We start from the raw sequence: 14,645 nt of genomic DNA on the forward strand, positions 1-14,645 counted from the left end.
TGGTGGGGATGGGGTATGTGGTGGGGTGTTTGGAAGGGTGGGGTTTGTGTTGGGGTGGGGTATGTAGTGGGATATATGGAAGGGTGGGGTTTGTGTTGGGGTGTATGGAAGGGTGGGGTTTTTGTGGAAGTGTATGGAAGGGTGGGGTTTGTGGGGGAAGGAGTTTGTGGTGGGGGTGTGGTATGTGGTGGGGGATGGGGTATGTGGTGGGGTGTATGGAAAGGTGGGGTTTGTGGTGGGGATGGGGTATGTGGTGGGGTGTATGGAAGGGTGGGGTTTGTGGTGGGGTGAATGGAAGGGTGGGATTTGTGGTGAAGATGGGTTTGTTGTGGTGTGTATAGAAGGGTGGGGTTTGTGGTGGAGGTGGGGTGTATGGAAGGGTGGGGTTTGTGGTGGGGAAGGGTTGGTATGTGGTGGGGTGTATGGAAGGGTGGGGTTTGTGATGGGAATGAGGTATGTGGTGAATTGTATGGAAGGGTGGGATTTGTGGTGGGGAAGGGTTGGTATGTGGTGGGGTGTATGGAAGGGTGGGGTTTGTGGTGGAGATGGGGTATGTAGTGGGATATATGGAAGGGTGGGGTTTTTGTGGAAGTGTATGGAAGGGTGGGGTTTGTGGGGGAAGGAGTTTGTGGTGGGGGTGTAGTATGTGGTGGGGGATGGGGTATGTGGTGGGGTGTATGGAAAGGTGGGGTTTGTGGTGGGGATGGGGTATGTGGTGGGGTGTATGGAAGGGTGGGGTTTGTGGTGGGGTGAATGGAAGGGTGGGATTTGTGGTGAGGATGGGTTTGTTGTGGTGTGTATGGAAGGGTGGGGTTTGTGGTGGAGGTGGGGTGTATGGAAGGGTGGGGTTTGTGTTGGGGTGTATGGAAGGGTGGGTTTGTGGTGGAGGTGGGGTATTTGGTTGGGTGTATGGAAGGGTGGGGTATGTGGTGGGGTGTATGGAAAGGTGGGGTATGTGGTGGAGGTGGAAAAGAGGTGTCATACATGAGCATTCATCTTCTGAAGATTTTGGGGTGGGGTATGTATGTGTGTGTCAGAATCTAAATGGAGTTAGGGGGCTTCGGTATCTGAATATGAGAGAAACTAGAGAGCTTTGAATTAGTAACTTCAATATTGATGGTCTTGATACTTGAAGGAAGTCCAGCATAGAATAGAGGGTTTATATTACAGTGCAAGGGTCAATACAGGTATAAAGTTAGAAGACATCAGACAACAGCAGGTGTATAATGACCCACATTAATTAAATCAATCACAATCATAAAAAGAAATATAATATACCTTGATGGCTTTTATTAGACCACATGACCCACATCCATCAGTTAAACTCATACACCTGTCAACTGCCTGCAAAATAAAATATGTTAATGGATATTTTAGTGATCTAACACAAATCTAACAAACCTGAACATTTAATGATTTCTGAGTTCCACAGCAATTTTTTAAATACATGTAGGGTTCAATCTTCTGATCTAGTGTTCTGATCCTTTCTGACCCTAGAATTGAATTTTTTAATATTTTTGTTCAATGTCAGAAACATAATGGCAACTATACACAATATGACCAGAACCATAATTTGCTAATTTGCAAAAAGTGAGGAGACAAAAATAATTATTTACGGAAACTTACTTCTTGTACAAGATTGAAAATTTTAGTGACAGAATCTGACAAAATTTCAGCATTATCAATCAGTTCATCTCGATCCTGCAGAAAAAAATACATATTAATTAAACAATATTACTCTGATGATTAACTTTAATTAGAAATGACAGCAATCATTGGTTTAAATATCAACTGTATTAATCCATCTGGTCCTAATACATGTATTTATCTTGCAACTCACCATTGGAATATCGTCAAACAAAAGCAGAAGGTTACGTTCTTCTAGTTCACCGTATTGCAGTAAATATGGCACATATGGAGAATGGATTGCACTGACTAAATCATAAACATAACCACAATCATCATAATTTTCTCCTTCTGAAAAGGGAAACAAAATGTCAGTAAAGTAGTTGTTTATCTCTGCATGAACAATTTATACATGGTTCAATTACTTTATGTCTGGATAATACTTGCCTAACTGCATCTGTAATGCACCTTGTAAATTCTTGGCAAATCTTAGAGTTACCTGTCAATAAATAAACACTAAATGTGAACTCAGAGCGAAGTTTGTAGAATTCATAGTAATATGAATCTGATCTAAACTGGAGACTATTCTGACTGACCTGTCTCACTGGACAGTGTTTGCTGACTGACCTGTCTCACTGACAGTGTTTGCTGACTGACCTGTCTCCATGGACAGTGTTTGCTGACTGACCTGTCTCCATGGACAGTGTTTGCTGACTAACCTGTCTCACTGGACAGTGTTTGCTGACTGACCTGTCTCACTGGACACTATTCTGACTGACCTGTCTCACTGGACAGTGTTTGCTGACTAACCTGTCTCACTGGACAGTGTTTGCTGACTAACCTGTCTCACTGGACACTATTCTGACTGACCTGTCTCACTGGACAGTGTTTGCTGACTGACCTGTCTCCATGGACAGTGTTTGCTGACTGACCAGTCTCACTGGACAGTGTTTGCTGACTGACCTGTCTCACTGGACAGTGTTTGCTGACTGACCTGTCTCACTGGACAGTCTGACTGACCTGTCTCACTGGACAGTGTTTGCTGACTGATCTGTCTCACTGGACAGTGTTTGCTGACTTACCTGTCTCACTGGACAGTGTTTGCTGACTGACCTGTCTCACTGGACAGTGTTTGCTGACTGACCTGTCTCACTGGACAGTGTTTGCTTACTGACCTGTCTCCACGGACAGTGTTTGCTGACTGACCTGTCTCACTGGACAGTGTTTGCTGACTGACCTGTCTCACTGGACAGTGTTTGCTGACTGACCTGTCTCACTGGACAGTGTTTGGTGACTGAACTGTCTCACTGGACAGTGTTTGCTGACTGACCTGTCTCACTGGACAGTGTTTGATGACTGACCTGTCTCACTGGACAGTGTTTGCTGACTGACCTGTCTCACTGGACAGTGTTTGGTGACTGAACTGTCTCACTGGACAGTGTTTGCTGACTGACCTGTCTCACTGGACAGTGTTTGATGACTGACCTGTCTCACTGGACAGTGTTTGCTGACTGACCTGTCTCACTGGACAGTGTTTGCTGACTGACCTGTCTCACTGGACAGTGTTTGCTGACTGATCTGTCTCAGTGGACAGTGTTTGCTGACTGACCTGTCTCACTGGACAGTGTTTGCTGACTGACCTGTCTCACTGGACACTATTCTGACTGACCTGTCTCACTGGACAGTGTTTGCTGACTGACCTGTCTCCATGGACAGTGTTTGCTGACTGATCTGTCTCACTGGACAGTGTTTGCTGACTAACCTGTCTCACTGGACAGTGTTTGCTGACTGACCTGTTTCACTGGACAGTGTTTGCTGACTGACCTGTCTCCATGAACAGTGTTTGCTGACTGACCTGTCTCCATGGACAGTGTTTGCTGACTAACCTGTCTCACTGGACAGTGTTTGCTGACTGATCTGTCTCACTGGACACTATTCTGACTGACCTGTCTCACTGGACAGTGTTTGCTGACTGAACGGTTTCACTGGACAGTGTTTGCTGACTGACCTGTCTCACTGGACAGTGTTTGCTGACTAACCTGTCTCACTGGACAGTGCTTGCTGACTGACCTGTCTCACTGGACAGTGTTTGTTTACTGACCTGTCTCCACGGACAGTGTTTGCTGACTGACCTGTCTCACTGGACAGTGTTTGCTGACTGACCTGTCTCACTGGACAGTGCTTGCTGACTGACCTGTCTCACTGGACAGTGTTTGCTTACTGACCTGTCTCCACGGACAGTGTTTGCTGACTGACCTGTCTCACTGGACAGTGTTTGCTGACTGACCTGTCTCACTGCACAGTGTTTGCTGACTGACCTGTCTCCATGGACAGTGTTTGCTGACTAACCTGTCTCACTGGACAGTGTTTGCTGACTGACCTGTCTCACTGGACACTATTCTGACTGACCTGTCTCACTGGACAGTGTTTGCTGACTGAACAGTTTCACTGGACAGTGTTTGCTGACTGACCTGTCTCACTGGACAGTGTTTGCTGACTAACCTGTCTCACTGGACAGTGCTTGCTGACTGACCTGTCTCACTGGACAGTGTTTGCTTACTGACCTGTCTCCACGGACAGTGTTTGCTGACTGACCTGTCTCACTGGACAGTGTTTGCTGACTGACCTGTCTCACTGGACAGTGTTTGCTGACTGACCTGTCTCACTGGACATTGTTTGCTGACTGACCTGTCTCACTGGACAGTGTTTGATGACTGACCTGTCTCACTGGACAGTGTTTGCTGACTGACCTGTCTCACTGGACAGTGTTTGCTGACTGACCTGTCTCACTGGACAGTGTTTGCTGACTGATCTGTCTCACTGGACAGTGTTTGCTGACTGATCTGTCTCACTGGACAGTGTTTGCTGACTAACCTGTCTCACTGGACAGTGTTTGCTGACTGACCTGTCTCACTGGACAGTGTTTGCTGACTGACCTGTTTCACTGGACAGTGTTTGCTGACTGACCTGTCTCACTGGACAGTGTTTGCTGACTAACCTGTCTCACTGGACAGTGTTTGCTGACTGACCTGTCTCACTGGACAGTGTTTGCTGACTAACCTGTCTCACTGGACAGTGTTTGCTGACTGATCTGTCTCACTGGACAGTGTTTGCTGACTGATCTGTCTCACTGGACAGTGTTTGCTGACTGACCTGTCTCACTGGACACTATTCTGACTGACCTGTCTCACTGGACAGTGTTTGCTGAGTGACCTGTCTCACAGGACACTGTTTGCTGACTGACCTGTCTCACTGGACAGTGTTTGCTGACTGACCTGTCTCACTGGACACTATTCTGACTGACCTGTCTCACTGGACAGTGTTTGCTGACTGACCTGTCTCACTGGACAGTGTTTGCTGACTGACCTGTCTCACTGGACAGTGTTTGGTGACTGAACTGTCTCACTGGACAGTGTTTGCTGACTGACCTGTCTCACTGGACAGTGTTTGCTGACTGACCTGTCTCACTGGACAGTGTTTGCTGACTGACCTGTCTCACTGGACAGTGTTTGCTGACTAACCTGTCTCACTGGACAGTGTTTGCTGACTGATCTGTCTCACTGGACAGTGTTTGCTGACTAACCTGTCTCACTGGACAGTGTTTGCTGACTGACCTGTTTCACTGGACAGTGTTTGCTGACTGACCTGTCTCCATGAACAGTGTTTGCTGACTGACCTGTCTCCATGGACAGTGTTTGCTGACTAACCTGTCTCACTGGACAGTGTTTGCTGACTGATCTGTCTCACTGGACACTATTCTGACTGACCTGTCTCACTGGACAGTGTTTGCTGACTGAACGGTTTCACTGGACAGTGTTTGCTGACTGACCTGTCTCACTGGACAGTGTTTGCTGACTAACCTGTCTCACTGGACAGTGCTTGCTGACTGACCTGTCTCACTGGACAGTGTTTGTTTACTGACCTGTCTCCACGGACAGTGTTTGCTGACTGACCTGTCTCACTGGACAGTGTTTGCTGACTGACCTGTCTCACTGGACAGTGCTTGCTGACTGACCTGTCTCACTGGACAGTGTTTGCTTACTGACCTGTCTCCACGGACAGTGTTTGCTTACTGACCTGTCTCACTGGACAGTGTTTGCTGACTGACCTGTCTCACTGCACAGTGTTTGCTGACTGACCTGTCTCCATGGACAGTGTTTGCTGACTAACCTGTCTCACTGGACAGTGTTTGCTGACTGACCTGTCTCACTGGACACTATTCTGACTGACCTGTCTCACTGGACAGTGTTTGCTGACTGAACAGTTTCACTGGACAGTGTTTGCTGACTGACCTGTCTCACTGGACAGTGTTTGCTGACTAACCTGTCTCACTGGACAGTGCTTGCTGACTGACCTGTCTCACTGGACAGTGTTTGCTTACTGACCTGTCTCCACGGACAGTGTTTGCTGACTGACCTGTCTCACTGGACAGTGTTTGCTGACTGACCTGTCTCACTGGACAGTGTTTGCTGACTGACCTGTCTCACTGGACAGTGTTTGCTGACTGACCTGTCTCACTGGACATTGTTTGCTGACTGACCTGTCTCACTGGACAGTGTTTGATGACTGACCTGTCTCACTGGACAGTGCTTGCTGACTGACCTGTCTCACTGGACAGTGTTTGCTTACTGACCTGTCTCCACGGACAGTGTTTGCTGACTGACCTGTCTCACTGGACAGTGTTTGCTGACTGACCTGTCTCACTGCACAGTGTTTGCTGACTGACCTGTCTCCATGGACAGTGTTTGCTGACTAACCTGTCTCACTGGACAGTGTTTGCTGACTGACCTGTCTCACTGGACACTATTCTGACTGACCTGTCTCACTGGACAGTGTTTGCTGACTGAACAGTTTCACTGGACAGTGTTTGCTGACTGACCTGTCTCACTAGACAGTGTTTGCTGACTAACCTGTCTCACTGGACAGTGCTTGCTGACTGACCTGTCTCACTGGACAGTGTTTGCTTACTGACCTGTCTCCACGGACAGTGTTTGCTGACTGACCTGTCTCACTGGACAGTGTTTGCTGACTGACCTGTCTCACTGGACAGTGTTTGCTGACTGACCTGTCTCACTGGACATTGTTTGCTGACTGACCTGTCTCACTGGACAGTGTTTGATGACTGACCTGTCTCACTGGACAGTGTTTGCTGACTGACCTGTCTCACTGGACAGTGTTTGCTGACTGACCTGTCTCACTGGACAGTGTTTGCTGACTGATCTGTCTCACTGGACAGTGTTTGCTGACTGATCTGTCTCACTGGACAGTGTTTGCTGACTAACCTGTCTCACTGGACAGTGTTTGCTGACTGACCTGTCTCACTGGACAGTGTTTGCTGACTGACCTGTTTCACTGGACAGTGTTTGCTGACTGACCTGTCTCACTGGACAGTGTTTGCTGACTAACCTGTCTCACTGGACAGTGTTTGCTGACTGACCTGTCTCACTGGACAGTGTTTGCTGACTAACCTGTCTCACTGGACAGTGTTTGCTGACTGATCTGTCTCACTGGACAGTGTTTGCTGACTGATCTGTCTCACTGGACAGTGTTTGCTGACTGACCTGTCTCACTGGACACTATTCTGACTGACCTGTCTCACTGGACAGTGTTTGCTGAGTGACCTGTCTCACAGGACACTGTTTGCTGACTGACCTGTCTCACTGGACAGTGTTTGCTGACTGACCTGTCTCACTGGACACTATTCTGACTGACCTGTCTCACTGGACAGTGTTTGCTGACTGACCTGTCTCACTGGACAGTGTTTGCTGACTGACCTGTCTCACTGGACAGTGTTTGCTGACTGACCTGTCTCACTGGACAGTGTTTGCTGACTGACCTGTCTCACTGGACAGTGTTTGCTGACTGACCTGTCTCCATGGACAGTGTTTTCTGACTGACTTGTCTCACTGGACAGTGTTTGCTGACTGACCTGTCTCACTGGACAGTGTTTGCTGACTGACCTGTCTCACTGGACAGTGTTTGGTGACTGAACTGTCTCACTGGACAGTGTTTGCTGACTGACCTGTCTCACTGGACAGTGTTTGCTGACTGACCTGTCTCACTGCACAGTGTTTGCTGACTGACCTGTCTCACTGGACAGTGTTTGCTGACTAACCTGTCTCACTGGACAGTGTTTGCTGACTGATCTGTCTCACTGGACAGTGTTTGCTGACTAACCTGTCTCACTGGACAGTGTTTGCTGACTGACCTGTTTCACTGGACAGTGTTTGCTGACTGACCTGTCTCCATGAACAGTGTTTGCTGACTGACCTGTCTCCATGGACAGTGTTTGCTGACTAACCTGTCTCACTGGACAGTGTTTGCTGACTGATCTGTCTCACTGGACACTATTCTGACTGACCTGTCTCACTGGACAGTGTTTGCTGACTGAACGGTTTCACTGGACAGTGTTTGCTGACTGACCTGTCTCACTGGACAGTGTTTGCTGACTAACCTGTCTCACTGGACAGTGCTTGCTGACTGACCTGTCTCACTGGACAGTGTTTGTTTACTGACCTGTCTCCACGGACAGTGTTTGCTGACTGACCTGTCTCACTGGACAGTGTTTGCTGACTGACCTGTCTCACTGGACAGTGCTTGCTGACTGACCTGTCTCACTGGACAGTGTTTGCTTACTGACCTGTCTCCACGGACAGTGTTTGCTTACTGACCTGTCTCACTGGACAGTGTTTGCTGACTGACCTGTCTCACTGCACAGTGTTTGCTGACTGACCTGTCTCCATGGACAGTGTTTGCTGACTAACCTGTCTCACTGGACAGTGTTTGCTGACTGACCTGTCTCACTGGACACTATTCTGACTGACCTGTCTCACTGGACAGTGTTTGCTGACTGAACAGTTTCACTGGACAGTGTTTGCTGACTGACCTGTCTCACTGGACAGTGTTTGCTGACTAACCTGTCTCACTGGACAGTGCTTGCTGACTGACCTGTCTCACTGGACAGTGTTTGCTTACTGACCTGTCTCCACGGACAGTGTTTGCTGACTGACCTGTCTCACTGGACAGTGTTTGCTGACTGACCTGTCTCACTGGACAGTGTTTGCTGACTGACCTGTCTCACTGGACAGTGTTTGCTGACTGACCTGTCTCACTGGACATTGTTTGCTGACTGACCTGTCTCACTGGACAGTGTTTGATGACTGACCTGTCTCACTGGACAGTGTTTGCTGACTGACCTGTCTCACTGGACAGTGTTTGCTGACTGACCTGTCTCACTGGACAGTGTTTGCTGACTGTTCTGTCTCACTGGACAGTGTTTGCTGACTGATCTGTCTCACTGGACAGTGTTTGCTGACTAACCTGTCTCACTGGACAGTGTTTGCTGACTGACCTGTCTCACTGGACAGTGTTTGCTGACTGACCTGTTTCACTGGACAGTGTTTGCTGACTGACCTGTCTCACTGGACAGTGTTTGCTGACTAACCTGTCTCACTGGACAGTGTTTGCTGACTGACCTGTCTCACTGGACAGTGTTTGCTGACTAACCTGTCTCACTGGACAGTGTTTGCTGACTGATCTGTCTCACTGGACAGTGTTTGCTGACTGATCTGTCTCACTGGACAGTGTTTGCTGACTGACCTGTCTCACTGGACACTATTCTGACTGACCTGTCTCACTGGACAGTGTTTGCTGAGTGACCTGTCTCACAGGACACTGTTTGCTGACTGACCTGTCTCACTGGACAGTGTTTGCTGACTGACCTGTCTCACTGGACACTATTCTGACTGACCTGTCTCACTGGACAGTGTTTGCTGACTGACCTGTCTCACTGGACAGTGTTTGCTGACTGACCTGTCTCCATGGACAGTGTTTGCTGACTGACCTGTCTCACTGGACAGTGTTTGCTGACTGATCTGTCTCACTGGACAGTGTTTGCTGACTGACTTGTCTCACTGGACAGTGTTTGCTGACTGACCTGTCTCACTGGACAGTGTTTGCTGACTGACCTGTCTCCATGGACAGTGTTTGCTGACTGACCTGTCTCACTGGACAGTGTTTGCTGACTGATCTGTCTCACTGGACAGTGTTTGCTGACTGACCTGTCTCACTGGACAGTGTTTGCTGACTGACCTGTCTCACTGGACAGTGTTTGCTGACTGACCTGTCTCACTGGACAGTGTTTGCTGACTGACCTGTCTCACTGGACAGTGTTTGCTGACTGATCTGTCTCACTGGACAGTGTTTGCTGACTGACCTGTCTCCATGGACAGTGTTTGCTGACTGATCTGTCTCACTGGACAGTGTTTGCTGACTGACCTGTCTCACTGGACAGTGTTTGCTGACTGACCTGTCTCACTGGACACTATTCTGACTGACCTGTCTCACTGGACAGTGTTTGCTGACTGACCTGTCTCCATGGACAGTGTTTGCTGACTGATCTGTCTCACTGGACAGTGTTTGCTGACTAGCCTGTCTCACTGGACAGTGTTTGCTGACTGACCTGTTTCACTGGACAGTGTTTGCTGACTGACCTGTCTCCATGGACAGTGTTTGCTGACTGACCTGTCTCACTGGACAGTGTTTGCTGACTAACCTGTCTCACTGGACAGTGTTTGCTGACTGACCTGTCTCACTGGACACTATTCTGACTGACCTGTCTCACTGGACAGTGTTTGCTGACTGAACGGTTTCACTGGACAGTGTTTGCTGACTGACCTGTCTCACTGGACAGTGTTTGCTGACTAACCTGTCTCACTGGACAGTGCTTGCTGACTGACCTGTCTCACTGGACAGTGTTTGCTTACTGACCTGTCTCCACGGACAGTGTTTGCTGACTGACCTGTCTCACTGGACAGTGTTTGCTGACTGACCTGTCTCACTGGACAGTGTTTGCTTACTGACCTGTCTCCACGGACAGTGTTTGCTGACTGACCTGTCTCACTGGACAGTGTTTGCTGACTGACCTGTCTCACTGGACAGTGTTTGCTGACTGACCTGTCTCACTGGACAGTGTTTGCTGACTGACCTGTCTCACTGGACAGTGTTTGCTGACTGACCTGTCTCACTGGACAGTGTTTGCTGACTGACCTGTCTCACTGGACAGTGTTTGCTGACTGACCTGTCTCACTGGACAGTGTTTGCTGACTGACCTGTCTCACTGGACAGTGTTTGCTGACTGACCTGTCTCACTGGACAGTGTTTGCTGACTGATCTGTCTCACTGGACAGTGTTTGCTGACTGACCTGTCTCACTAGACACTATTCTGACTGACCTGTCTCACTGGACAGTGTTTGCTGACTGACCTGACTCCATGGACAGTGTTTGCTGACTGATCTGTCTCACTGGACAGTGTTTGCTGACTAACCTGTCTCACTGGACAGTGTTTGCTGACTGACCTGTTTCACTGGACAGTGTTTGCTGACTGACCTGTTTCACTGGACAGTGTTTGCTGACTGACCTGTCTCACTGGACAGTGTTTGCTGACTAACCTGTCTCACTGGACAGTGTTTGCTGACTGACCTGTCTCACTGGACAGTGTTTGCTGACTAACCTGTCTCACTGGACAGTGTTTGCTGACTGATCTGTCTCACTGGACAGTGTTTGCTGACTGACCTGTCTCACTGGACACTATTCTGACTGACCTGTCTCACTGGACAGTGTTTGCTGAGCGACCTGTCTCACAGGACACTGTTTGCTGACTGACCTGTCTCACTGGACAGTGTTTGCTGACTAACCTGTCTCACTGGACAATGTTTGCTGACTGACCTGTCTCACTGGACAGTGTTTGCTGACTGACCTGTCTCACTGGACAGTGTTTGCTGACTGACCTGTCTCACTGGACAGTGTTTGCTGACTGACCTGTCTCCATGGACAGTGTTTTCTGACTGACCTGTCTCACTGGACAGTGTTTGCTGACTGACCTGTCTCACTGGACAGTGTTTGCTGACTGACCTGTCTCACTGGACAGTGTTTGCTGACTGACCTGTCTCACTGGACAGTGTTTGCTGACTGATCTGTCTCACTGGACAGTGTTTGCTGACTGACCTGTCTCACTGGACACTATTCTGACTGACCTGTCTCACTGGACAGTGTTTGCTGACTGATCTGTCTCACTGGACAGTGTTTGTTGACTGACCTGTCTCACTGGACAGTGTTTGCTGACTGACCTGTCTCACTGGACACTATTCTGACTGACCTGTCTCACTGGACAGTGTTTGCTGACTGACCTGTCTCACTGGACAGTGTTTGCTGACTGACCTGTCTCACTGGACAGTGTTTGCTGACTGACCTGTCTCACTGGACAGTGTTTGCTGACTGATCTGTCTCACTGGACAGTGTTTGCTGACTAACCTGTCTCACTGGACAGTGTTTGCTGACTGACCTGTCTCACTGGACACTATTCTGACTGACCTGTCTCACTGGACAGTGTTTGCTGACTGAACGGTTTCACTGGACAGTGTTTGCTGACTGACCTGTCTCACTGGACAGTGTTTGCTGACTAACCTGTCTCACTGGACAGTGCTTGCTGACTGACCTGTCTCACTGGACAGTCTTTGCTGACTGACCTGTCTCACTGGACAGTGTTTGCTGACTGATCTGTCTCACTGGACAGTGTTTGCTGACTGATCTGTCTCACTGGACAGTGTTTGCTGACTGACCTGTCTCACTGGACACTATTCTGACTGACCTGTCTCACTGGACAGTGTTTGATGACTGACCTGTCTCACTGGACAGTGTTTGCTGACTAACCTGTCTCACTGAACAGTGTTTGCTGACTGACCTGTCTCACTGGACAGTGTTTGCTGACTGACCTGTCTCACTGGACAGTGTTTGCTGACTGACCTGTCTCACTGGACAGTGTTTGCTGACTGACCTGTCTCACTGGACAGTGTTTGCTGACTGACCTGTCTCACTGGACAGTGTTTGCTGACTGACCTGTCTCACTGGACAGTGTTTGCTGACTGACCTGTCTCACTGGACAGTGTTTGCTGACTGATCTGTCTCACTGGACAGTGTTTGCTGACTGACCTGTCTCACTGGTTAGTGTTTGCTGACTGATCTGTCTCACTGGACAGTGTTTGCTGACTGACTTGTCTCACTGGACAGTGTTTGCTGACTGACCTGTCTCACTGGACAGTGTTTGCTGACTGACCTGTCTCACTGGACAGTGTTTGCTGACTGACCTGTCTCACTGGACAGTGTTTGCTGACTGAACGGTTTCACTGGACAGTGTTTGCTGACTGACCTGTCTCACTGGACAGTGTTTGCTGACTAACCTGTCTCACTGGACAGTGCTTGCTGACTGACCTGTCTCACTGGACAGTGTTTGCTGACTGACCTGTCTCACTGGACAGTGTTTGCTGACTGATCTGTCTCACTGGACAGTGTTTGCTGACTGACCTGTCTCACTGGACACTATTCTGACTGACCTGTCTCACTGGACAGTGTTTGCTGACTGAACGGTTTCACTGGACAGTGTTTGCTGACTGACCTGTCTCACTGGACAGTGTTTGCTGACTGACCTGTCTCACTGGACAGTGCTTGCTGACTGACCTGTCTCACTGGACAGTGTTTGCTGACTAACCTGTCTCACTGGACAGTGTTTGCTGACTAACCTGTCTCACTGAACAGTGTTTGCTGACTGACCTGTCTCACTGGACAGTGTTTGCTGACTGACCTGTCTCACTGGACAGTGTTTGCTGACTGACCTGTCTCACTGGACACTATTCTGACTGACCTGTCTCACTGGACAGTGTTTGCTGACTGACCTGTCTCACTGGACAGTGTTTGCTGACTGATCTGTCTCACTGGACAGTGTTTGCTGACTGACCTGTCTCACTGGTTAGTGTTTGCTGACTGATCTGTCTCACTGGACAGTGTTTGCTGACTGACTTGTCTCACTGGACAGTGTTTGCTGACTGACCTGTCTCACTGGACAGTGTTTGCTGACTGACCTGTCTCACTGGACAGTGTTTGCTGACTGACCTGTCTCACTGGACAGTGTTTGCTGACTAACCTGTCTCACTGGACAGTGTTTGCTGACTGACCTGTTTCACTGGACACTATTCTGACTAACCTGTCTCACTGGACAGTGTTTGCTGACTGACCTGTCTCACTGAACAGTATTTGCTGACTGACCTGTCTCACTGGACAGTGTTTGCTGACTGACCTGTCTCACATCAATTAATGTAATAAGTGGTGTTTCTTGCATAGCTTCTGACATCACCATCGGTAATGGCGGGTCTAATCCAACCAACGTCTGGGACAGCATATCACAAACTATTTTCAGGGCCTTGTCAAAGACCTGTTCACACCATTGCAGCTAGAATAACAAACAACATATGATGATATAATATAGAATTCCTATCAAAGCATTCTAGTATACAGTCAATGCATGTATATTTATTGTTCTTTTGTATCATATTAAGATAACAATTCATTGTATCTAGCATGGTGAAAAGATATATGATAAATAAGGAAGTAAATGAAAATATTTCAACCTTGCACAGTACTTATTACTCAGTAGGCAAAGGAATCAATGGCATAGTAGAAAATGGGATTGCAAGTCACTTAGTAGGCAAGGAATTACAAGTCACTTAGTAGGCATAATGCCAGATATATAGACATGCTTTAAAAAGCATGATAAATGTTTTAAAGTACAAACACAGTAACACATTTGCAAAATGACCCCGACAATTGTTTTATAATTACCTCAATGTGAAAAGTTGACATGAGTTGATCATAGAATGTTGGTAACCAGTCCACCAAAGACTGTTCAGAGTTAGCTTCATATTGTAATTTCCAATTGTGAACTAAAGATGCCTGTCAATGAATAAAAAAAATAGTTTTCTGTGAGGATACATTGTTTGGAACATCAATCGAAAATTATCAAATAGTATGTCATCATCATTGTCATCGTCATGTCATTCTGTTACCGTCAAGTCATTATGTTATCATTGTGTCATTATGTTATTATGTTATCATTGTGTCATCAAGTCATTATATTATCACTGTGTCATCATGTCATTGTGTTATCATTGTGTCACCATGGCATTATG

General features: G+C 48.0%; 1 protein-coding gene across 1 annotated transcript in view; it reads right to left on the reverse strand.

Annotated features, from left to right (window-relative positions):
- LOC102803002 (conserved oligomeric Golgi complex subunit 7-like) overlaps nucleotides 1-14,645 on the reverse strand; it is a gene marked incomplete at its 5' end in the record, with an annotated part of 73,194 nt that overhangs the window by 31,326 nt on the left and 27,223 nt on the right. Inside the window, 6 exons of the mRNA XM_085499993.1 lie at nucleotides 1,279-1,344; nucleotides 1,627-1,701; nucleotides 1,841-1,977; nucleotides 2,074-2,125; nucleotides 13,757-13,909; nucleotides 14,299-14,409. Of these exons, the coding sequence (XP_085356119.1) occupies nucleotides 1,279-1,344; nucleotides 1,627-1,701; nucleotides 1,841-1,977; nucleotides 2,074-2,125; nucleotides 13,757-13,909; nucleotides 14,299-14,409 (594 nt within the window). The remainder of the gene's footprint in view (nucleotides 1-1,278; nucleotides 1,345-1,626; nucleotides 1,702-1,840; nucleotides 1,978-2,073; nucleotides 2,126-13,756; nucleotides 13,910-14,298; nucleotides 14,410-14,645) is intronic.

Source organism: Saccoglossus kowalevskii, chromosome 6 (genome assembly GCF_978046115.1).
Source record: "Saccoglossus kowalevskii chromosome 6, keSacKowa6.1, whole genome shotgun sequence".
Classification (NCBI taxonomy): domain Eukaryota; kingdom Metazoa; phylum Hemichordata; class Enteropneusta; family Harrimaniidae; genus Saccoglossus; species Saccoglossus kowalevskii.